General features: G+C 36.7%; 2 protein-coding genes across 6 annotated transcripts in view; one reads left to right on the top strand and one right to left on the bottom strand.

The window, feature by feature from the left end:
* The window catches only part of SGTB (small glutamine rich tetratricopeptide repeat co-chaperone beta), a 45,761-nt gene extending 39,188 nt beyond the window's left edge, over positions 1-6,573 (top strand). Inside the window, exons 9-11 of one of the 2 annotated variants that reach the window (XM_032773650.2) lie at positions 1,126-1,163; positions 1,627-1,710; positions 3,125-6,573. In XM_032773650.2, coding sequence (XP_032629541.1) covers positions 1,126-1,163; positions 1,627-1,710; positions 3,125-3,236 — 234 coding nt within the window. In that variant the 3' untranslated portion in view covers positions 3,237-6,573. The remainder of the gene's footprint in view (positions 1-1,125; positions 1,164-1,626; positions 1,711-3,124) is intronic. The other variant, XM_032773651.2, reaches the window with a different exon arrangement.
* A 1,477-nt stretch (positions 6,574-8,050) lies between these two features.
* The window catches only part of TRAPPC13 (trafficking protein particle complex subunit 13), a 40,137-nt gene continuing 22,286 nt past the window's right edge, over positions 8,051-25,901 (bottom strand). Inside the window, exons 7-13 of one of the 4 annotated variants that reach the window (XM_032773656.2) lie at positions 23,367-23,411; positions 18,869-18,886; positions 16,341-16,474; positions 13,356-13,554; positions 11,640-11,740; positions 8,524-8,674; positions 8,051-8,384 (exon numbers count right to left, since the gene is read on the bottom strand). In XM_032773656.2, coding sequence (XP_032629547.1) covers positions 8,277-8,384; positions 8,524-8,674; positions 11,640-11,740; positions 13,356-13,554; positions 16,341-16,474; positions 18,869-18,886; positions 23,367-23,411 — 756 coding nt within the window. In that variant the 3' untranslated portion in view covers positions 8,051-8,276. The remainder of the gene's footprint in view (positions 8,385-8,523; positions 8,675-11,639; positions 11,741-13,355; positions 13,555-16,340; positions 16,475-18,868; positions 18,887-23,366; positions 23,412-25,901) is intronic. The other 3 variants (XM_032773657.2, XM_032773658.2, XM_032773659.2) reach the window with 3 other exon arrangements.

Genomic DNA, 25,901 nt, shown 5'->3' with positions numbered 1-25,901 from the left:
TGGATTTTTTGTATTGTTTCCAGAGGCTGCCTGATCAGTCAAGTAGATTGAACCCAGAGCTGAGAGCCAAGAACGCCTGAGTTCTCTTTCTGATTTTTATCACTGTCTAGCCTTGAACAAGTTACTTGTGGCTCAAGTTTCAGGCCTTCAATCTCCTCGACCAAATTCACTGCTGATATAAGCGAATGCGACTTCATTGACATCAAGGATTTGCAATGAATTTGTTTTCATAGAATCACAGAAAAATGGAGAAGATATGACTAGTTTACCCTGGAGAGGAGTTGTGAAGATAAATTAGTTAATAAACCTATTTTAAGAAGAAAAATGTAAAGTATTTTTATTTAGTTGAATAGATAAGATCCATGAGTAAGTGAATGTGCTGAACATTTTATATGCAGCAAATGTGCTTATTGGATCTTTTTATATATTTATTTCAGATTTCAGTTGCTTTGGGAACTTCTGCAGAAATACAATACAAACATTTAAACAATTCCATACAGAGAAGACTACCCCTGTGATTGCTTAGATATTTTTACCCAATATTATAACAACCACCCCAGCAGCCCCAAGACTAACTGTTCCCTCCTCGCAACCTAGAATCCATGTCTTCTCAGATTCCCGAGGGTAGGCTTTATCACGTAGAAAGCTTTTAATTCGTTATCCTTGCATATATCATTATCTAGAGAAAAACATTAGATAAGTCTCCAGTTGGAATGATGGAAGCTTAATATTAAGCAATATAAAATTCAAAGCTGTTTTTTTAACCATTAAGATGATTGCCCAAATATCTGATACATTTTAACCTCTAATTCCCAGGGGATTGGGCCAGGGTAGCTCTAGAGATACACGGACTTCCTCTTTTTCATGGTTGATTACCCTGAACAGCAGTAGTGCATTGTAACTGATATTCATGGTGTAGAGTATAATGAATTATATTATCTTCATGTCCTTGAAATACATTACTTTAATGAGTGATTTTTGTCGAGGATCATATGTCTCTAGAGTCATTAACTTAGCTTCTATATTGTAATACAACAAGATATATATTGTGCTTCTCATGTCTCCTACAATGATAACTAAATATATGGCGGCATTCTGACTTGCAATACATCTTACCTATTGTAGGCAGCAAGTTTAATGCAGAATCCTCAAGTTCAACAACTGTAAGTATTAACATGGAGTATCAGTGAAAAGAGATGCCAGTGGTGTCTGAGTGGACTAGCAAATCAAAAGCAAATGGCAATGGATTACTAACATTTGTATTATGTTCTTCCTGTTATTGACTTTACAGCTGTACTCTTTGTAACTAGATCTAGTTTCCCCTCAGCTCACTTAATAACTGGTACTCTTTCTAGTAAGCAGCAAAGAACTGCAGTTTGTCACTTAACATGGGGTTCTCAAACTGGGGTCATGAGGTTATTACTTGGGGGGGTCGTGAGCTGTCAATCTCCACCCCAAACCCTGCTTTGCCTCAAGCATTTATAATGGTGTTAAATATATAAAAAAGCGTTCCTAATTTATAAGGGGGGTTGCACTCAGAGGTTTGCTATGTGAAAGAGGTCACCAGTACAAAAGTTTGAAAGCCACTGACTTAAGATAACACCAATGCTGTGTTAATTGTTCTAGAATGTCGGGGATGATGTCCAATGCCATTGGTGGCCCTGCTGCAGGTGTTGGTGGCCTAACTGATCTGTCAAGCCTGATACATGCGTAAGTGTTGTGAAGATTTACATATTATTTTAATTACCTAACATTTGTAGAAGCAGCACTCAGCTGCTGCTTAAAAGAGACAGTGTCAGGCTGATTTTTAGCCTTTGTGTTCCTGATAACCTTGGATGATTAAACTTTACATCTTACTCTTCATTATTTTATATTTACTTACTTTGTACACTTCATTCATTCAGTTTGAACATGCAAACTGACAGCTCAGTTTCTCTTTCTGGTGCTCATGCATTATTTGCTTTTTAGACTCAGCTCATTAAAAGTGCCTGTTTAAATTTTTAGGTGCTTGTACATTTTTCTTCCAAATTGCATTGGACCAGTCTCCTCCCAAAACTTCTCAGTACCATTCAGCTAAAGTCCTGTTCCCTCAAGCCATATTCAGCCTACCCACTTGAGGAACAGCTATGAGAATGAATAGATCTTGTGGAGTGATCTGAAATTCAGCAAACTCAGTCTCTGTCAGACCTAGGGGTGCAGTGAGGATGAAAGGCTGAAAATATCCTGCCACGCCAGCTTCCTCCCATTTAAACTCAGAAGGGCTGCTGCTTCAAGCAACATCACATGAGGAGAGAGGTGGTTTCTACAGTAGCCAGGACCATTTTAATAGTTCACATTATTGGCAACAAAAGTGCAGATCACTCTGTCAAGGACCCATTCCCTCCCCACCCCCAAAATGGCAGCCTTCCTGCCCAATGCATATCAAATTAAAGCAGTATTGGTAGCTACTGCTACCTGGACAAAATTCTCTCAAGAGCTTATTCCTGGAGTAACAGAGTTCTTTCAGTTGTTTTTCCTAGTGATCAACTATTTCAGCTGTCTCATCTGAGGTTAATTTCAGCCAGTTAGCTCAATACAAGCCACAACCCTGGCTAGTCACCCCATAAATGCAGATCAGAAACTCTTTGGGTGAAGTGAAGTCCACTTGTAGAGCTGGGTGTTATCAGCATAATGGGGCCTATGTTACCTCACATTCTCCCAATGGCCTCATCTACACATGCACAAAATGGGTAGCAGAATACATCTGATGTGGGGTTTCAGAGATTGTCTTTAGACTAGAAGAGCAATTGACCCAAATTGCCTGCTGGCATCTTTTGGAAGGAAAGGAGCAGAGTCACTCAAGAGCAGCTTTGTTTACCAATGTTAGTGTCTACAGGTGAGTCAACAATAGTTCTCATCAAAGGCAGCTGATGGGTCTAAAGATTCAACATGGACACATGTCCATCTATCATCAGAACAGAATTCAACTAGTAAAAGCTATAACACCATGATTATTTTAATACACATCATCCCAGTCATGCTTGCTTTTATTTACATAACATAGCTTCAGCTATCATAAAACTTGCTGTTTTCTTGCTGCATGTCAGTTATTTTTCACTTATTTACAAAAAACTGTTCAACACAGGGGACAGCAATTTGCACAACAGATACAGCAGCAGAATCCAGAGCTCATAGAACAACTGAGAAATCATGTCCGGAGCAGATCTTTCAGTGGCAGCACTGAAGAGCATTCCTGATTTCAAGGAGGCATGTGGTTGTAGAACTAGAAATGTGAATGGTATATAATCCCAAAATGCACACAATAGCTAGTAGCAAATGCATCATTGTAACTACTATGTTTGGACATGAGACAGAAAATCCTTTGTGTCTGTTTGTTAAACAGATCTGTTGCACACAAGTTTGAACATATGTGTATATATAGTGAATTCTTTATAAATTAATATATATATTAAATACATTGACTTAAACTTCCGGTATATAAAAATGATCATATTTAGGCTTTTCAAATTAAATGAACACTATCTATTAATGGATGTTAAAACTTGCCATCTCTTTTAAAGAAAGACTACTTACTATGGACCAACGCTGTGCATTGGAGCGATCTACAGGGCTGCTGTGGGGGGAAGTGAGTCTAATGCTTTAATGGGTGCTGGTATGCCTGCATAGAAATTTAGTTTTAAAAATGACATTGTAAAAGGCCAATTGTTCAGTAGTGAAGGTTTGCATAGCTCTGCTTCTTACCAGATCTGCTATGAAACAATAGATCTGACCAACACTCCGCTTCTTGTGATGAGCCTATGGGGGTGATGGAGTGCAATGTGGATTTAAAACATGTGCCGAAGGGTCAGTCCTGTGACTCTGTAGCTCTGAGAGTCCCTAGGGTTTGTTGAGAGGTTTTTGCTATCAGCATCATGCCTTTCAACTTTACCTGATGGGAAGAAGGTGGGGGTAGAGTCTAGGGATGATTAAGAGTTGCGCATACAGAGGGATGATAAAACTGTGGTAGGAGGAAGATGTGTAGCAATCAGTGGAGGAGACCGGGCCAAGGGAGAAGGAAAGAGGAATTTCTACTGCTGTATGTGTCCCAAAATCATCTTAGTACCCCTGGAGGTCTCCATTATGGCACTAAAAGCATAGGGATGGAAAGTTGTGCTTCATTCTTGTGTGTATACAACATGAGTTTAAGAATCCTTAACTGTGATTAGTTAAACTGGTCACACACCTGACAAGTCATTAGCACTGAAAACTTAGGTAATTAGAACAAATCAATTTGTACCGTAGTGTGGGTAAATCACTTGCCTAGGAAAAAAACAGTTAAGGATTTTTGAAGATTAATTATATAACTTGTATATTTTAAAGAAGTGATTAATGGTGAAAGGGCCATGAAATAGTTCTTCCAGTCTGTGTTCCTCTTCCCAGCTCTTCTAACCTGAAACTTTCAGACCTCCTTGTTTTTCTGTTTTTGTTTTTTTTTAATATTTTGTAACCTGTTTCCTTTCCGTTTGCTGTTCATGCCATCTACTGCTGCTGGATACACTTAAGCTTAGTCTATTCCAGTGTTTTTCAATGACTGGTCCATAGACCTGCACCGGTCCCTGAGATCTCCCTGCCACAGTTTAGGAAGGCAGTAAGCTGATCCCTAGTATCAAAGAGGTTGTGAAGCACTGGCCTATACTATTTCCTTTTGTCAGTATAACTACTGTGTCACTCAGGGCTGTGGAAGATCCATACTCCTGAGCAATGCACTTATACTGACCTAACCTCTGGGGTAGACAGCAGTAGATTGACATAGCTATCGCTTCTCAGGAAGGTGGAGTGCCTGTGCTGACTGCGGAATCTCTCTCGCATATGTAGTGTCTTTGCTAAGAACTAGTGAGAAAACATTGCGTGGAATGTAAGCGAGAGCAGAATTTAGAACTAAGGCAGAAGCTCCTTTCTGAGTTTGGTGATGGGAGGGTAAAAATTCCCAATTTTGTCAGGCTGTATATATTGCACAGGGGGAAATTTGCAGACATGAAAATCAGACTAACATCCATTGCTTAAGACACTTTATATTTTATTCATTAAATAACTCTTACATGGCATTAGATTATTAGCTTTAGTTTTTCTAAAAAGAATGCTATTTATAATTGCACTGCGTGCTCATTAATATATTCTGGGGTGCATTGGAGATATTAGGCAAACATCTCTAAGCTCTAAATTGAATCAGTGCTTTTCTGATTTATTGGCTGACCACATGGAAAGAAGTGTTTACACTGGCTATGTGTCTGCCTTGGGGGGAACTAACTTATGTATGTACTTTAGATTTTTTCAGTTGTAGTTCAGGTAACTAATATCTGCCTTTAGGCAGATTGTTTTTACTAAAAAAGAAATTATTGCTTTTTATAAAAAAAAAACAGAGAATTGATTAAGCCCCAAACAATATAGTTACATTAGGAATCTACAGATGCAGAAATCATTTGGCAGATTTTTTTCCATAATGCACTCTTTGAACAGACTATTTACACAGTGTATTCTCCACTATACTTCACCCTTCCAGATTTTCAGCAACTCCAAGGTCAATTCCAGTTTTTTTGCACTAAATTTAATAAAGGAAAACAAAACAAAACAAAAGTGGGGCTTTACAGAAGCTAAGGATGTGATGCAGCATATTTACCCTTGTGTTCTGACAATCTTCATTTAATATTTTAGTTTTCTTACGCTCTCCTACTAAAAAGTCGTTTCTAGTAGAGTGTCTTTAATGATGGTTAAGTATAATAATCCTAAACTATACTCTTCTGTATAACAATGATATAAACAACGGTTGGCTGTAGGGGTTCAAAACAGCCACTCTTTCTGCTTCTAGTTATATGTACATGCAGCTACTGAGTATTTTGCAGATGTCTGTGTTCTGGTAGAGCCAGCCCTGTCAAACTGCTCTGTAGTTATCACTAATGCTATGAACTGTACTCTTGGAACCATGCTTATTAGAAGTCGTAACTTCCATTTCACATACCACACTGTTAAGAACGTGAGTCTTATTCCAGCATCTGTAACAAGAATGCTTGTTTTTAGATTTTTGATGGTATTACCTGATGCAGAAACATGCCACAATTGACAATAGAAAACTTGCAACCGTCTATTATATTTTGCATATGGAGCAGATGGGACTTTATAGCTCAAAAAAAATAGAAATTCCTTAATGGACAGTAGCTGTCATTAACTACTCTTTCCATTTAAGTCCAGGAAGAGTTTTCATTCATGCTAAAATGTATTTTGCCACTCTGCAGGCTACATGTTCACAATGTCATGACTTGTTTTAATCAGTGATTGAAGAGAGAGCTTGGGTACTTTGAATGTTGAAAAAACTTCATACTGATAAGTGGTAAACCATCACCTAAACAAATATTGCTTTCCTTTTACACCAAATGCAGTTTATCAGTGACCTAAATAAATAATTATGCATTTAAAATTTGTTTGGTTTGTTTGGTGCAGCAACAAATTCATGTGGTAAGCAGTGGAAAAAGGGAAAATATCTTGCAAAATAATTTAGAGTTTACTTTATTCACACACTTAAAATATGAATTTAAAACAGGTTTGTGTGGAAATGTTTTATCTTCATCTGTTTGATGTCCCTCTCGAAAAATAAAACTAAAGTTGTACTTCAGCACACAGCACCAAACTTAAGCATTTTCTTTTGCTAAAATGCAATTTTGGGTTTTTGATCAAGGGAGAGGGTGGCTATATGGTTACATCTCCTTAAACTTGTGTTAGAACCTAAGTACGTTCAAATTGATCTTTGGGGGGGGGGGGGGGACAGTAGTTTTCTTTTCTCTTATTACTCCATTGAACTCTGTGGATTACGTGAGGGCATGTTGCCCTGTATTAACTACCTGAAGTTTAGAAGAAATAAGATTATTTCTGTAGTTGCTATTCTTTAGCTTTTGCTCAACTGATAGATGTATGTTGATTATTCATTGGGGGAAATTTTAAAATATTGTATGCAGAATTCTTAATTTTTTGGTGCAGAATTCCCCCAGGAGTACAACATGCAGAGTGAAGGTAGGCTGTACATGGCAACTTAGCTACTTTACGAGTAAGCTATCAATCAAGCATATATTGATTAAAACAGCTCTGAAAGAGTAAGTTTAGCTTGGCCACTACCACTCATTCTCAATTTAGTAATCTGGTAATGATCCATCCCATATATTTAAAAAAAAAACCTCTCCATTTACCTACACTAAAGAAAAAAAAAGATGATAATATTGAAAAGTCTAAAATAAACATTTCAAACTAGGCAAGATTGCTGTGTGATAACCCTGGGGGAAAATGTGAAAAGCCAGAGAGAAGGACTTTTCTTTATTTAGTAATAGTCTTGAAAATAACTTGGATGTAAGAACCGGCTACTTTGGGTAAGCCTGAAATTATCAATCTAGACAAGGCCATGGGGAAAATGTTTACCGTGTGAATACAAAAAATGTTTCCACAATCTATTGCAAAAAATATAGAACCCCCCTCCCCCCCAAAAATCATTCTAATTGTGTATCAGGTAAGAGTATTCAGTGACTGGGGGCGGATGCTGCAGGGAGCTCTCCAAGGTTGGTGTGTGTCTATCACTATCCTGCACAGAGAGGGCAAGGTGTGCAGAGTGCTTGTGTGTGACAGGAGGTGTTGGTTTCAGGGATCTGAGTTACAGCAGGCAGTAGACAAAACTGCTGCTTGCTAAGGGCCGGTAGGGGAGAGGTGCCTCACAATCCTGGGTACCCAAAGGGAGCATCACAGTAGTGAGTAGAGAATCTGGGAAAGAGAGTGGAGCCATGGGGTGCTTGCATGCTGGAGTTCAAGTCCAAATCCTCAAATCCCTGACAGAAGAAGGGTGAAAATGAGAAATGAATTCTAACAAAAAAACCCCACACCCTTGCCATTTAGAGGCTAGTCTCTCCAAGTTAAAACAGCTCTGCAGTCAGTGCCACAATGGGCACCCCTTTAAAGCCAACGGTGAAGTAGATAACTTCATTCTTATGATGGCTGCATATTCAATACAATAGTGCAAGAAATCTTGACAGCTGCATTTTCAGACTTTAAAGATTTTATTTTCAAATAATAGATAAAATATGTATAGTTATCTCTTTAAAACATATTTTAAAACATTCCAAAAATGCTCACAGAAGACAAAAATAAACAAACATACTTATATTGTTTTCAGATGTTTTAAACATGATTTTGCCATCATTCAGATGTAAAATTTAGGAAGTTGGTCCAAGAAACCCCAGGGGAAATGTTAAAAGGATTTTTCTTCAATGTTCTTCTTTCACTTTTGAAGAAATTACACAGACTTGTGCAATATCATCATACTCGTATGTTCTCTTCAAAAACGTGTCCATTAGTCTTAAGCCAGACACACTCTAATGGGAAAAAGATGTGTACAAATTTTAGTAAGTAGATAAGAATAAGTTTTGCACTACTGTGACCACAAAATAGTCTCTCTCTCTCTCTCTCTATATATATATCATAGTTATGTTGTTAAACTTTAATGTCTCTTACTTGTAGTCCCTGTACTGAAGACAATAGTGTAAGTGCAAGATGGAGGGATGAACTGGGGTGTAGCTTTCCAAGCTGTCTTCCTGAAACTCCACACCAGTGGATGGAATTAGTATTGCACATTTCCAAAACCAGATCCATAGTTCTTTCACTGCTAGATGAAAGCAAACAATAAGGAATAAATCCAGTTCTTTACCATTTAAGAAAGACTGCAAAAATACAATAGCTTGATGATTCTGAGAGCACTCATTAGAAACTCCTGATATGAATGGTTTATTACTAAAGTTAGGGTGACCTATTACAAGTCACTAAGTCTCAAAAGTTACTCAGTTACATATTGTTTTCATAGAATCATAGACTTTAAGGTCAGAAGGGACCATTATGATCATCTAGTCTGACCTCCTGCACAACGCAGGCCATGGAATCTCACCCACCCACTCCTGTATCAAACCAGTGTCTAAGCCATTGAAGTCCTCAAATCATAGCTTAAAGACTTCAGGATGCACAGAATCTTCCAGCAAATGACCCATACCTACACTGCAGAGGAAGGCAAAAAACCCCCAGGGCCTTTGCCCATCTGCCCTGGAGGAAAATTCCTTCTCAACCCCAAATATGGCAATCAGCTAAAACCTGAGCATGTGGGTAAGACTCAGCCGCCAGACACCCAGTAAAGAATTCTCTGTAGTAACTCAAATCCCACCCCATCTAACAGCCCTCCACAAGCCATGGGCATATTTACAGCTAGTAGTCAAAGACCAATTAATTGCCCAAATTAGGCTATCCAATTATACATCCTCTCCATAAACTTATCAAACTTAAGTCTTGGAGCCAGGTATATCTTTTGCCCCCACTAGGCCCGGAAGTGTGTGTCCTGAACTTCACTCCTCTGATGGTTAGAAACCTTCGTCTATTTCAAGTCTAAACTTCCTGATAGCCAGTTTATATATCCATTTGTTCTTGGTCCACATTGCTGAGCTTAAATAATCCATCCCCCCCCTGGTATTTTTCCTCTGATATATTGTTAGAGGGCAACAATCTACCTTCAGCCTCTTTTTGGTTAGGCAAACAAGCCAAACTCTTTCAGTCTCCTTTCATAAGACAGGTTTCCATTCCTCAGATCATCTAGTAGCCCTTCTCTGTACCTTTCCAGTTTGAATTCATCTTCTTAAACATGGGAGACCAGAACTGCACACAGTATTCCAGATGAGGTCTCACCAGTGCCTTGTATAACGGTACTAACACCTCCTTATCTCTACTGGAATACCTCGCCTGATGCATCCCAAGACCACATTAGCTTTTTTTCACGGCCTCTAACATTGTGATCACCCCATACTCAGAGATTCTTCTCTTCCTCTGTTACTTCCAACTGACGCATCCCTAGCTTATAAAACAAATATTCTTGTTATATCCCTAAATGTATGACCTCACACTTTTCACTATTAAATTTCATCCTATTACTATTAATTCAGTTTACAAGGTCATCTAGATCTTCCTGTATGATATCCCGGACCTTCTCTGTATTGGCAATACCTCCCAGCTTTGTGTCATCACAAACTTTATTAGCACATTCCCAGTTTGTGCCAAGGTCAGTATAAAAAGATTAAATAAGATTGGTCCCAAAACTGATCCCTGAGGAACTCCACTAGTAACCTCCCTCCAGCCTGAAAGTTCACCTTTCAGTACGACCCGTTGTTGTCTCCCCTTTAACCAGTTCCTTATCCACCTTTCAATTTTCATATTGATCTCCATCTTTTCCAATATAGCTAATAATTCCCCATGTGGAACCATATCAAATGCCTTACTGACATTGAGGTAAATTAAGGAAACGCAGTGGATCTAGTCTAAAAAGCCTGTTACCTTCTCAAAGAAGGAGATCAGGTTGGTTTGGCACAATCTACCTTTTGTAAAACCACATAGTATTTTGTCCCACTTACCACTGACCTCAATGTTCTTAACTACTTTCTCTTTCAATTTTTTTCCCCAAGACCTTGCATACTACAGATGTTAAACTAACTGGCCTGTAGTTGCCTGGATCACCTTTTTTCCATTTCTTAAAAATAGGAACTATGTTAGCAATTCTTCAGTCATACGGTACAACCCCTGAGTTTACAGATTCATTAAAAATTCTTGCTAATGAGCTTGCAATTTCATGTGCCAGTTCCTTTAATATTCTTTGATGAAGATTATCTAGGCCCCCTGATTTAGTCCCATTAAGCTGTTCGAGTTTGGCTTCTACCTCGGATGTGGTTATATCTACCTCCATATCCTCATTCTCATTTGTGATCCTACTATTATCCCTGAACTCCTCATTAAAGACTGAGGCAAAATATTTGTTTAGATATTGGGCCATGCCTAGATTATTCTTAACCTCCACTCCATCCTCCATGTTTAGCGGTCCCACTTCTTCTTTCTTGGTTTTAAACATGTAAGAATTGTATAGTGAGATGGTAGCCATGCTGGGATACCATTATATCGCTTACACGTGGGACAAGAACAAGACGACTACCAAAAAAGGTAAATGCAGAATAATTTCTTTCCTTTACTTCCTGACCTCAGCTACAGCTGAGAATTACTTTTACAATCCTACTGTAGCATGACACTTACAAGACACATCAAGTGCAAACTTGATATTCAAGACTTGGATAGATTTAATTTTTAAAAAAACATCTGGACAATGCTTCTGGGGGGTTGCAGGGCAAGTGACAGTTAAAGTTGACACTGAAGGTATCCTTTATTCTTATGGAAATTAGTTGAAGTAGTTTAACGTAATGCTTATATTGATGCGAACAGTGTAAGATGTTTTGTAACTTAACACTTGTATCCACATTAATGTACAAGATTGCAGTTACACAGTCTTTCACCACAGAATTTTGGCAACATCCAAAGCCATTCCAGCAGTATCACAATCATCTTTGGTGGAATTATAGCTTTATGATCACTTTAATTTACTCTAATATAAATGTATTTCAAACAACAAAGGGTAACAATATGTGGCATTACTATATATCTATATAGATATATATCTACAAAGATGCATGTTTAAAATTTACTTTAGCAGCAAGCACTAAAGAAACCAAACTTCCCCTATCAAAAAAAGCGCAAAAACCAATTGATATTACCTGCAATTCGTTATTTTACACGTAATGTCAAAAGGCTCTTCCAGGTTTACAGTATCTGGTATTGTCTCCAAAGAAAGTCTTACATCACCATAACCTGGGGCCTGCAGAGGTACAAGAATAGGTAGCTTTTCAAGTCATTGGTAACAAAGCTGAAATACTGTATTGAACTTTCATTTAGTCTAGTCTAACAAATTTAAACTAAGGCCATGTCTACACTTACAAGCTTACAACCGCACAAATGTATCGATACAGCTGTGCTGCTGTAAAAGGGTTTGTGTAGCCACATTATAATGATGGGAGAGAGGTCTCCTGTCAACATAATAAAACCAACTCAACTAGTGGCGGTAGCTATGTCGGCGGAAGAACGTCTCCTGCTGATATAGCACTGTACTCATGAGCACTTACGCTGGCAATAAACTTATGTCGTTCTGGGACTGTTTTTTTCACACCCCCGAGTGACAGAAGCTTTGCTGACATAAGTGCTAGTGTAGACATGGCCTAAGAAATAGAAAGAAAAATAAATTTATCACAAGTTAAGATGGGGAAAAGAGTCATAGGAAAAACAACAAGATCTGAATTATACACGCCTTCTGACGAAGTGGGTATTCACCCACGAAGGTTTATGCTCCAATACTTCTGTTTACAACGAGACAAGTTAGGTGAGGTAATATCTTCTATTGGACCACCTTCTGGTGGTGGAAGGTACAAGCTTTCAAGTATCTTAAGAGCTCTGTGAGCCTCAAAAGCTTACACCTGCCAGTAACAGAAGATATTAACTCACCTACCTTGTCTCTCTCAGGGCCAAGACAGCTACACCACCACTGCAAACAACTCGTTACAAAGACACTTTTTTCCTGACTGCTAGTTCTGGAAGTGCAGCCTGAGACGCAATTGTCAAGTTGGTATGTGGGAAAGGAAGAACCCATCACCATTAATAAAGGTGCTGCTACAAGCCAAATTTAACTCTCTGTGATGCCTAGTAAAGACAGTGGGGTTGCACAGTAGACTGATTGGCCCTGTAATAAGAACTTTTAAGCAACTGTTGATGAGCCACAAGAAAAGATTTCAGTCATTTTTGCAGTGTTGGCTCTGCAAGACTAAGAAGAGTAAAATATAAAAACTATTTTCATTAGAATAGTTCATTATGTTCTGCTTAAGAAAGCAGATGAGTCCAATTGCACAAAGGGAGATCTGTGGGGATAAAAGGGGAGCCATATTTAAAGTCACTCCTTTTAAGACAAGAACTGCACTTCGATATGTTGCAAACTCCAATGAAGGAATTAATTTTTCTTCATTCTCTGGTACTTTGGTAAGTTAAATGCTTTACTCTTGCAATTCTAAATTTATGATCCATTAAGTTATGTGGTGCAGTGTCTCAAAAATGGGCATGTTGCTATGCAAAGTAAAACATCAAACAAGCTGAATGGAATTTTGCCTCTCATACACCAACAAAAGTCAGAAAAACCAGTATTATTGTTCAGCTACGCTACCTCAGGAAACATGGTTTTTCACATTTCACAGAGCAGATCTTTGCTGAAAATTTACACTACGTAGTTTTCCAAAATGTGTGTGAAGTATAAAGACACGTGTTGAATTCAGAATAAGTTCAGCTAGCAGGCAGGCACTGTGAACTATTTTCTTTCCTGTCACAGTTTAAGTATTCAATTCAGCATTCAGTCATCTTGAAAATGGATTTTCTGATTATAAAAGACGTACCATTCTTTGGAGCTGGCTGGTCTGCAACCTTCCTCGTTCACCTAAATTTGTTTTCCATACAATGTCTAGTTTTCCAATTACTGTTACACCTTTAATCACTCCAGCTCTCTCTGCAAATTCCTGCTTGGGTTTTAGGCAGTATAAATACTGACGAGTATCCATAGGTTGTAAATATGTCCTTGAACCAAATGTAGAGACACTAGAAGAAAGAACACGGTTCCTCAGTTTAAACTGTTACTTTCAACAGGATTCTTGATCTTAGCCTTAAAATAATTCAATAAAATCCTATTTACTTTGTGTGTGGTTTCTTATTCAAAGATGAAAGATGCCTACAGAAAGCCATTCTTACAGAAACATGGAAAATAAGCTAAGCAGAGACAGTGACCATGCCAAACAAGGAAACACAAAGCATACAGAGAAGAACTCAGGATCAAGAAACTAACTTAAAATATTTGAAGTATAATAACCACGAGAAGTATATTTACATGTGAGGAAAAAGCTGTCCTGGGAAAGTCAGTTTTGTTAAATTATAGCTTGTATTGTCCTTTAGTTTCTAGCCTAAATCATAGTCTTCTGGTGACACTGGTTTTTTTGAACAGTTTTATCTAGTTTAGACAAGGTTTGTACACAACTTTGAGAAAGAAAAGCACTATGAAAGTTGTATCACTTTAGACCAGAATATTAAAACATCATTAAGTTCAAACAAACAGCTGTAGCACTGCCTCATTTATCACAGATATCAAGCAAGAGAGATAATTTGCACTATTCAGCCTGGGTTTGAGGTGGGTGGAAGAGGGAGAGGGGTAAATAAGAACATGGCAACATAATGTTCAAAAATATAACTTCTATATTTCATCCAATAATATTTGTCCTAATAATTTGAGAAAGGCGTTCTATGTACAGGAATGGAGCAGATCTCAAAACCTTAATTAAGTACATGATCACGGGAAATGGTGATATTTGTACAAAGAGCAGCAGGGAGGCCTGCTTTGTCTTTAAATCTGTTTAAAATTAATATAAACAGACAAAAGCGGAATGTGAATAAATATTCTAAATATCAGTAGTATTTCTAGCCAAAACATTTATGTTAAAAAAAAAAAAAAGTTTAATGAGGCTTCCTGTACTCCTGTTTTTTGTGGAAAAAACACTTCAGTGTGTGAATAAGCAAGGAACTCTACAGATGACAGCCAAACTGACACTCTTCCAACGATACTAAGGTCTGTTGAAAGAGATTTTATAGGGGAAGGGAAAAGGATAATAATCTATTTTAGGAAACTAGATTTGCTCATTAGAACCTGCTTACAGAGTACTGATAGCGTTCTAAGTTGCATTAAAAATAATCCACACACCTGGTAACTTTAATAACCTAGCAGTTCAATTTTATAGCCTAGAGCAACATCATCTACTGTAATATTAATAAATTCAAGAGCAAATTAGGCTAAACACTATCCAGTAGCACCGAAGAATTGAACTGGTAATAGCACAATGGCACTCCCTTTCTCAAAAGCTTCCTGCAATGTTACTGGAACTGGTTGCTCTACCAGAGGCTGAGCTATCTTCCAACCAGAAGGAACAGGTATTTTAGCCAAGAAAGACCTATTCAAGTTGGTGAAAGCTGATGGCTTTCGTCATAGTCCAAGGACACCTGGGCTTAAGAACTGTATACTAAAAACCTAGCACTGGCAATTCTTCCTATCTTTTAGTATCACCACTGCATGGTGCTAGTGAAGAAACATCAAACACTGTCCCCACTCTCCTCCACCTGCAAAATCTCAGATGACTGTCTTTCTTTGTATTGATCCTTAGTCCCCTCCTCTCTGCCATTGCCACTAGCCTTGATATCCCATTACTCTGCTCTTCCATGCTGTAGCTACACACTAATGCCCTTCCTGAGCTGGTCTGCTATGCCATTTAGATGCCATATTACAGCACTGCTCAACTGGAGGAGCCTGATCCAGAAGTGGAGAGCAAGAGTGCACCTGTGGGTTACATCATGCTCTCTGAGAACTATTTAAAATCCAACAGCAGCTCAATCCCTACTCTTCTCTCTACTTCTCCTATCCTCTGTCCTCTCTCATCCAATCCCAGAGCATCTCTTCCACCCTCCCTGCCCTGCATGTAATTCTGCTCCAGGACAAGCGAAACAGTGCTGCATGGAGGGCTGGAGCAGGCTTTACAGTCCAAAGGAACAATGCTTCCTCTGCCCTCGAGCTGAGCCCCGCACAGGCAAGGAGAAGTCCCACTTTACTCCAAAGCAGCACTAGAATCCCTACCTTATGCACATTTTTAGATCTGACACACACAGTGACCAAAACATAATCCATTATTCAGATCCCACAATCTTTTACACCAGAAGGATTGAGAGTCATAGGATGATTTTTCAGTCATTTTGTGGTCATGGACCAGAAAAGGTTGAGAACTCCTGCTGTCAGGTATATTAAAATAAATACTACATTTTTCTAGGGTCCTGCAGGGCCATTCTGCTGACCTATCTTGGCAGTTGGCTCTAGTGAGTCTTATTAGTTATAATTGAGAAGTATAAAAGGGTTAAAGCTCTCTCAAAAGCAGAAAGCAGTAGGGGCAAGGTCAAAGGTGTCCTGCAGGGAGAAATCCTAGGAAGAGGCACGGTTAGAAAGAGCTCAGGCTAAAATTTGTGTTTAACCAAACAATAAAGGAAACACCAAGAAGGGAAGGGAGTAAACTTTCAATATATCTAGTCTGTATTGATCATGTAAGGAGAGGTTAGCAGCACCAATTTCAGTGTCTGAATACAAATATGACATTAAAACTGTTGTACCCTTTCCCACTCCTAGCTCTATATGTCAGAGTAGGGGCTCAATTCTTTAGTTCCCCAAAGGAGAGTTGAGTACTGCCAACTGAGCTATAGACTAACATCATTATGCTAATTTTATACTTTTATCTTAAGAAAATATTTAATATAGTAGTTTGAGACAAACAGGAGCTTCTCTCTGAATTTTTCCTTACCTTTCCCCGGCTTTGTTGACAGTATTTAGTTCTGCTACATTGTACATAATAGATGGCTCTAATGAAACCTTCTCCATAAACATCGGAGAGGTTGTAATATTCTGAATCTGAGCTTCCAGAAATACTTCATCTGTCTGAAAAAGCAGAGGACCACGTTTATAAAAATGTTACTAGGATTGTAAATAAAGTGCAGTGTCTTATTGTTTGAAAAATATTAAATCACAAATGTGATTAGTTCATGCCTGCAAATCAAAGCTACAGTAATTAATGCAAGAAAAAAAATCTCCATCCCAATACAATTAATGGGAGCAAAAGCGTTAGTTAATTTATCTTGCCAAACAATGGATGTGGGATAGCTGTACTACATTCTATCACCTATTCTTTTTAAAGGTTTTGAATGATAACTTCTCAAGGCCTTCAAGTTAGCAACAACTTAGGTTTTATCTAAGATAATTTTTGAAGTAATAGAACAAAAGTTAGGGAATTGCAATGCACATTAAAGACATGCCATGTCAAATTACTGGAGCATCAAGCTAAGTACAAGAAAAATAAATATTACAAGAATATTTAAAACAGGTAGTTTATTTATTGAACTGAAACACAAGATATTAGATATATGCTCTAAGCTTCTAGTATTGCTTTAAAAGGACATTGAAATGCTACCTACAAAGCAATTCAAATTCCTCCCTTGTTCAGCTACATCATGCAACAGTTAACATTATGTAATCCATCATTTCATTGGCACTCTATCTCCAAAAAAATCTATGAGAAACATCAGGTCTCCTTTAGTGTTCATGTCCAAGAATGGTCCATGTAAGGTGTTCTAGAATGGGAATCAGTCTCCACATGGTTTCAACTGTACATGTTCAGATGGAGACTATCTGTCACCAAGGAAGGTTGGGTTTACCCTTCAGCACAGAAAACAAGGAACTGGGAGTGTGTGTATATTATGGCTCCTCTAGAGTCCCACATAGGTGACAATACCTTGGAGTTCTAAAGTCTTAAGACTAAAATAATTGCTAGAAATTATCACGTTATCAGAGGCAGAAAGCATTGGGAGAACTGAAAAGAAATTCCTTTTGTAATTAGTTAAGGACCAATCCTGCACCAACTAAAGTCAATGGGACTTGCGCTGATTTCAGCAGGAAATAATCTGGGCCCCTTGGTAGGACTAGGGAAAGGGTACATATTTTCTCTCCTATGTTTATAGGGGTTTTTTTGGTTTGTTTTTTACTTTTCTGGTTGTCTGCAAATAAGTCTCATTTTATGTTATTCAAATAGGGTCTTGCATGTAAATTAAAGCAGACAAAATGGGATAAACATTCTCCAATGATGGTTACCCTCAAAAGATGCTATATTAAAAGCAAAAGCATGGAAGGGCTTTGGAGACCTCCATTATATCCTAAAAAATTAAAAAATGCAAACTGAGGAATGGTAGTAGTATACATACAGTAATGAAAGCCCACCAAATCCACATGCTATGGACAGGTGCCACACTTGTGGGAGAAGGTGGAGAGAGAGTCAAGTAAAATGCTGTCCTCATAACTAACATTTCTCAATTAATATAGTGTGTATCATCCAAGTATCTCTATTGTCAAACTGTTATTGTTTGAAACTATATATATATATATATAATCCCATAAATCCATTGCTTAAAATCTCCATTTACCCAAATATCACATCAGTTATTTTTAATGCGGCAACCATCAGCAAAAATTTAGAAAAAGCTATGTTTTAGGGGAAAAGAAAATAAAACAGCACAATGAAAAAGCAAGTTAGTTTAATAAGGCCCAGGCTGATTAGTTTTAATAATATGGTTAAATTCAAGTGCTTATAAAGAATTCAGTTCATTTTAACACAATGAACACCTTAACCCTTGAAATAAAATAATACTGCAGAAATACCATATTAAATCATCACTGCATGCAATCAAAAGTTTGAAAGCATAATTCTAACTAGCACGAAGGAGGATAGAAGACATTTGGTGCTCTCTCCTGAAACCCACTGTCTCCATCTCCTGCAAATAGGGAAGGATTTATTACAGCTTAAACAAGAAGATAATCTTGTAGCTGAATTTCAATATTGGAAACAGTTGATAACTACTGTTCTACATTCTGCTGAAAGCGAAAATGTAAAAAGGGATTAAACTCTGTTTCCCCAAACATGAAAGAAACCATTATAAAATTCTTTGTCTAGTTAAAAAAGAAAAAAGAAAAAGAAAAAAAAGAGATAAAATACATATGCCTGCTAAAATTATGGTAAAATAATTTGTAGAATGACCATTCCAAAAAAGTCTCAACTTTTGGTTTCAACAATGGGTACTAAAGAAAGAGCTAACATTTTAAAAGGATTATATATAGCTGCATATATTAAAAAGAATGGATGTGAAAGTATCAGTTAATTTTATGCAGAACATTGCTTTTCCATTATGTTTTTAAAATAAATAAATAATCTTAACAGGCACAGAGACAAATAGAAGACAATTTAAAAAAAGCATACATATTTATAAAAAAATAAATAAAAATTACCACAGAACTGAGGTCACTCTAATGGGAAAAAAAAAAAAAAGACAGCATTAGAGAAATTAGGGTTAAATGTTAAAGAAAAAGGAGGCTAACTAACTTTCAAACAAAATGCATTTCTGCATTTTTTGTTCCTTCTAAACAAGACTGCATTAGTAAGAGAGGAATGTAAATAAAAACAGATACAAACATATATGACTACTATATCTTTAAGAAGGTACAAGTAGCATTGTTAAATAGTTAAACAGCATTGCTTATAATTATGCCTCTAATTTTTCTGAATGCTGAAGAACAAATCCAATATGGGACAGGTTCTGAGCATAAGGTGAGTGAGCTACAGATAAAAGTATGGTGGGATAAGCTAATGAAATCAGAGGTGGTTAGTCCTTTGGCAAGACTGAACTGGCCGAGTTTATCCTTAGTGTAAATCCATATTGTGATTTTTTTCTGAGACAGATGATGAACGGAACTATTCATATGTAAGTCCAGGAAAAATGTGATATATGCTAGCAAAATACTCATTACCTACTGTTAGCAATGGCAAAACTCAGAATAGCAAGTTCCCAGGAAAAGCCTATTACTACAGACAGATTCCTCAATGAGGCTAATTGGAACTGTAAGCTTTTTTTTTTTTTTTTTTTTTTTTTTAAAAAAAAAGGTCCAATGCAGCAAATACTTAGGCAAGAGAGTACTTGTACTCAAGTGATTGCAGTGTTTGCAGGACCAGGATCCTTCAGGCCTGATCCAAAGCCCATGAGAACCTTTCCACTCACTTCAGTGGGTGCTGGTTCAGGCCCTAAAATTCCAAGGGATAATGTCTTCCTATTCATTTATATAGAAAGTAACAAATCCTGGTTCTGATCCCGATTTGGGACTCTTGGTGCTACTGCAATGCAAACAAAGACTTTACATATTACCTTTTCTCTTGTCTCAACAGGAAACGTTATAACTCTTAACTTTTTACTGGAGAGTGGTAATCCAGTCTCTTTAGCGGGAGACCTTATGAACAGGTAATATCCCATTTGCAGTAATTTAGCAGGTTACCCTTTAAAACTTTTAATAACTAGACCTTACATACATATAAAATACCTTATTTGTAGCTCCCTCTTATACCCAAGGATCATTTTCCTTTCTTCACAATGAGAATGCTTCAGATTTCATCCAACAATGTTGCTATTAACGTAATACTACATGGAACTTCCAACCAAAGAATTGCTTTTGATAGCTCTTCATTTTGTTTTGGCTTTCTAATTATCACAAACAGCAGTGCTAATTATACTTTAATAAGTGAAATTACAAACCAGACAAATCCATTAGTTGTATTTGCTATGCAAACAAAAATTCTTAATAAATTTGGAGTTTTTATTCACCAAGTTCTCTTATGGAAATGATTCCACTTATTCAGATAGTATGTGACCACGCTGTATCTATGATAACAAAGCTGTCTGAATTCCTGGACAGACAGAACAGAATGTATTACAACAGCCTTGCAACAGTGTTTAAAAATTTACCAGCTCAAGCACCAAATCTACTTGGCCACTCTTTACTGTAATTATGATGGATGAATGGATTGATAGAGAATAGTGGAATGAGGGGAAAAGGAAGATATTTCATTCACCTGTTAACATTTCCCCCCTCCCCTAGACAAGCGGACAAACAGAATTTTGGAAGGCTGTAATAGTTATACCATCATATGGTAATTCAGTATTTTTACTGCAGACCCATATTTTCAGCGATTTGTTAGTAGGCCCAGCTAACACTTAGTATAAGGGTTCAGATTTAAGAAGTTTTTTATATTCTCATGTAATTCAAAAAAAATACCTGCTCTTTAAAAATTTACTGTAGAGATGTGATTTCCATTCTTCATGAGGGTATGTCAGGACAACAGGACATTCCATTTATGGAGTTAGTTGACACTTTTGTTCACAGAGATCCACGGCTTACCCCTGTGCTCTTTCCAATGGAATACTGCTACTGAAGCAATAGTAAATCCACGATACAAAGTAGAAGCATTTATTTTGCCCCCGGGATAACTTTACTTTACTAATGGCACAAATATTTGCCTTACAAGAGTATACTGTAAATACTCCTGTCACTGGAAATTAAAAGAAGATCATTCCAGTTCTCTGAAATAATCCATTTTACCCACTCAGAGTCTGATACTGTTTAAATACCTCACTCCCAAAGAGTTTAGTTAATGCAGAAGGACTCAGCCTTGCAAGATTATATTAAATTTAATCATATACACCTCTACCCTGATATAACGTGACCTGATATAACACGAATTCGGACAGAATGTGGTGAAGCAGTGCTTTGGGGGGGGGGGGGGGCTGCGCACTCCGGTGGATCAAAGCAAGTTCGCTATAACGCGGTTTCACCTGTAACGTGAGAGCCATAAAATCTTACCGAGGACAGTGTTATATATGAAGGTAGACGTGTACTTTAAGAAGACTTTTAAAAAAACTAATTCAGTTTCAACTTATACATTTTTTCTGAATTTTAATCTGAGCAAAAACCTAGTAATTAATGTGCTATTCATTGGCAGCTCAATGGAAACATCCACAGACTTCCTGTGAGACCTGGGCAAGAAGACAATCTTTGTGCCTCAGGTGCCCATCTGTAAAACAGGAATAATAATCCTTCCCTTCCTCTGCCATTTATCTGTCTTGTTTATTTAGACAGCCAGCTCTTTGGGACAAGAACTCTCTCTTAGTATGTGTATGTACAGTGCCTGGCACAATGGAGCCCTGATCTTGTTTGCAGCTTTTAGGTATCAGTGTGCATGATTATACCTCTAGAAACTTTACAGTTTTCTTTAATCAAATCCACTCATAGTACATATGAATAAATATATTTAAGGACTTTATATGTTAGCAAAATAGTTTAAATAAGTTTCATGCAGAGGGTTTTTTATCTTCTCTAGCTCTGTGTATTTCAGTTCCTCTCACCCCCTTCCTTCATCCTATGCTTAGGTCCTAAAATTAATGAAGTAAGTATATTCAACTTTATTCTTGTGGAATTCAGAGTAGACCAGTGGTTCTCAACCAGGGGTATGTACCTCTGGTAGTACACAAAGGTCTTCCAGGAAGGTGCATCAACTCATCTAGATATTTGCCTAGTTTTACAACAGGCTGCATAAAAAGCATTAGTGAAGTCAGTGCAAACTAAAATTTCATACTGACAATGATTTGTTCATACTGCTCTATTTACTATATACCAAAAGGTAGGTACAATATTTATATTGTGAATGATTTATAATTACATGGTAAAAATGAGAAAGTAAGCAATTTTTTCCAGGAATAGTGTGTAGTGACACTTTTGTATTTTTATGCCTGATTTTGTAAGCAAGTAGTTTTTAAGTGAGGTCTAACTTGGGGGTACACAAGATAATTCAGACTCCTGAAAGGGGTACAGTAGTCTGGAAAGGTTGAGAGCCAATGGATGAGACAAGCACATTAGGTGGATATTTACGAAGAAATGATCAGCAAAGAAATAGTTACTTTATTTAGTAACTCAAACATAATTTAACACCCACCTTGCAACAGAAGATCTTGAAACACCTTGCAAGCATTAATTATCTGTACAACACTGCTTTGAGGATAGTACTAAATTCATGTCAGAGGTAGGGAATATTAAGAAGAAATTAAGTGATGTGCCCAACACCATACAGCAAATAAAGGGTAAAGCTGGGAACAGAAGCCAGATTTCCTGGCTACATGTCTTGTATTCTATTCTTAAAGGTTACCGTGGAAGATTAAATTCTGCAGAAAATGTAGAAAAATACAAAAATCCACAAGGAAATCCCTAGATGTACAGAATATACTGAAATTCCGTTTGCAAGAGCTTCCAGTGCCCATAAAGTCATAAATTAAAAAAGTAAAATATTCTATAAGTCTCTAATTAAAAGCATAAAAACCAAAAGTACATACAAATATGTAGCACTTATATAATATCGTATCTTTGCAGTGCTTTGTGCATGTACTTATTATATAAATGACACAGATATAAGATATTTATTTTACAGAAAAAACATGTTCACATTAGAGCTAAACAAAATTTTCCTGAAGCTAGCCAAATTAGTACTTTGATACTGAGCACAATTAATACTCTTTATGGCAGTTTAAACAGTACTTTCCCAGTCAGCCTTAAAATATTTACTACAAAACAGAAATGCAGACAATTGTGATTGCGTTTATTAAACTTCGTAAGGAGAAAGTAGTATATGCGCATATTATTACTGGATGAAAAACAAACATATTCTTAAATCTGAACTTATTTCTCCCCTTCTCACCCCAACATTGAAAATGGATGATGAAATGGACATTCCATGTCTAGCTTGTTGTAACAAAAGGGTGAAATCAAAGTAAATTAGTCTTTTTTCATAGAAGATATAAACAAGCTAGCTGGTACAACTAGCACCTCAAGGTACTACATTTATTTGAAAGAAACTTTTCATATTTAACCTTAACACTATTTGCTATGCAGTAAGTAAAATTACACTTACTTCAGCATTATAGAACTTTGTTTTCACATCTAGTGGTTTGAGAACCTGATTGAAAAAAGAATACAGATTAAAGAGGGCTTTCGCAGATTTCTCTGCCATTATTAAAAAAGATACTGATTTAAACTGTTATTTCTTAGGTTCTTAAATGTTGAGATATCTACTCAAATAATAAAAATGTTTTTCTTTCTAATCTAGCAGGAAAGCAACATATGTTAATGTAATGCGTAAGAACTAGGTCCTAGGATTCTTCCAGTTAAGAGATGCAACACTACTCTTGTGCACAATTGCTTCTTCTTAGCTACATATTTCACTGCTTTGCTAAATGCATGAATAATTTGACAAGATGTTGGAAAATGCTTTCATATAAGAAAAAGTCCTCTTACACTGGGAGAAAAATCTAGTTTACACAGTTAATCAGTCTCTCTAAAATAATGATACATTCTTCTCCACTATTCAAAAAATGGTTTTTTGTTTTGAAGAAATAAAAATGTGAAAGATTTGCATCAAATTTTGCTCAGAGTTTTACAGTAAATGCAGCTTGCCTAGGAACTTAAATACTAAGTACAAACAAAGCAATGAAATATCAGCTGTATGCAATTAACTAATCAAACAATTTCTGGCTGACTTCTAATTTAAAAAGGGCAACTGTTACATCTCCAGTGAAGATTATTAGAAATAAGCTAATGAGCATCTTAACCACATAAAATGAACCATTATATACACAGTCAGAAGACATACTCCTCAATAAAGACACAAATTACTAGTGCCAAAACCCACAAATGTTATGTAAATTTCATATCAAACCATACACAGTTTGCTTGTGAAGTTATATTTCATCCTAGTTCACATCAGTTGATGAATTCAAGCATAAAATTTATATCTGCTCTCCAATTGAGTCCAAAGAGAGAAGTAATTCTTTTTCTTACTTTTAAGCAGAGTTTTGAGAATTTCATATTACATAAAATGTTAAAAAAACCAAACACCTTTCAGCTGATATACTGTAAAATTTTGTGATATTATAAAATCATCTAGAAATCCCAGAATTTATTCAGTAAATGGTCACAATCTAATTCTTTGCCAACACCATTATGTATAAGCTGCTCTGAAATTATTCTTGTCTTCAAAGATTTCACCCAATTACCCCAGGGCTATCATCTTTCTCAGTACCCATAAATCTTAAATCATGTGGGTTGCTTGCAAATTTATCTACATAATATCTTACTATTAGATCATTTATATCACATTTTTTATTGTTTGCATGTGTTCAGATACTATCTCCCTGAATTCTCTTATAATTCTCTCCACATACTGCTGCTTATAAGGACTCCGTATTACATAAATCTATGTTCTACCATTAGTGCCATGTTTACACAAGAAAGCCTAGAGCCAACCCAGCTCAAACTCCTTATAGCAGAGTTATAAAACATAGAAGTATCCCATCTGAAATTCCCAGGAATCTTGTAGGCATAGCCAATTACTTTCAAAAAATGGTCTTTCTATAAACCAGATACCAACATAGTTCACAGATTACACCCATATATTTACGCCCATTAAAATATCCTAGGATCATGTCAGGGCATTCCAATACATATTAAAAGTGTCACATATCACACTTTGATTATTAAGCTATTTTTATACAGTAAAGTCAACATGCTACCTTCTATTTTAGAGTGCTCTTCGATATCTCATGCTTTAGATACTGAGAAATGTGCCTGTTTCTTGAGCCTTATACACACTGTTCGAACACAGATACAAACCTTTAACTATAGAACTATCACTGTTTCTCATAATATGTCTTGGGAGCAATTAATTTCTCAAATTATTCCACATGTTCCTAATGAAGTCCTGAAGACACTCCTGTCAACAGCAGAAGTTAGGTGAAGTTGGTGTTTCTACAACATTACAAGTTTCTACCATCTTTTCACGATCATAAAATAGTCTCTCTATATATCTTGTGTCCTACAAGGCCTGAGGAGCATATTTAAATTCCAAGCTGGATCTTCATCAAGCTGGATCTTCATATCATATGTAAAGCAAATCGTGTGTGGCTTTTTAATATTTGTGTTTTTGATATTTATATTTTTAATTGTGATCTCTGATTGCTGTGCATAAAATAGCTGTGATTATTAAAACTTAAAAATGTATTTTAATCAATAGATGTGTAACAGCTGTATGTATTTAAATGAGGAAAAACTAAAATAGCAACTAATTACATACAGCTGATGTATCACTATCTTGTTTGCAGATCCGCTCTCTTTGCTGTAAAATGAGTTTTCTTTTATCCAAATGTTGGACAATTTCCCCTTTCTCCCCCATTGAAAAATCCCAAAATATTAGACAATAGAGGAATGTTTTATTATATACAGTAGCTGACTACCTATGTGCATTTTCTTTTTCTTCTATCCTGGATGGCTGGTTTTGGTGTCAAGACCGCTTCCTATTCTACTTTATTTAACAATCAATAAACACCTCTCAAAAGTTTTTCTGATCAAATTTTACTTACCTTAAAAATAAAGAACCAGAAAATCAGACAGA

This window comes from Chelonoidis abingdonii, chromosome 6 (assembly GCF_003597395.2).
Source record: "Chelonoidis abingdonii isolate Lonesome George chromosome 6, CheloAbing_2.0, whole genome shotgun sequence".
Taxonomy (NCBI): domain Eukaryota; kingdom Metazoa; phylum Chordata; order Testudines; family Testudinidae; genus Chelonoidis; species Chelonoidis abingdonii.
The sequence above is the reverse complement of the archived record's forward strand: the minus strand, read 5'-3'. Positions and strand labels throughout refer to the sequence as shown.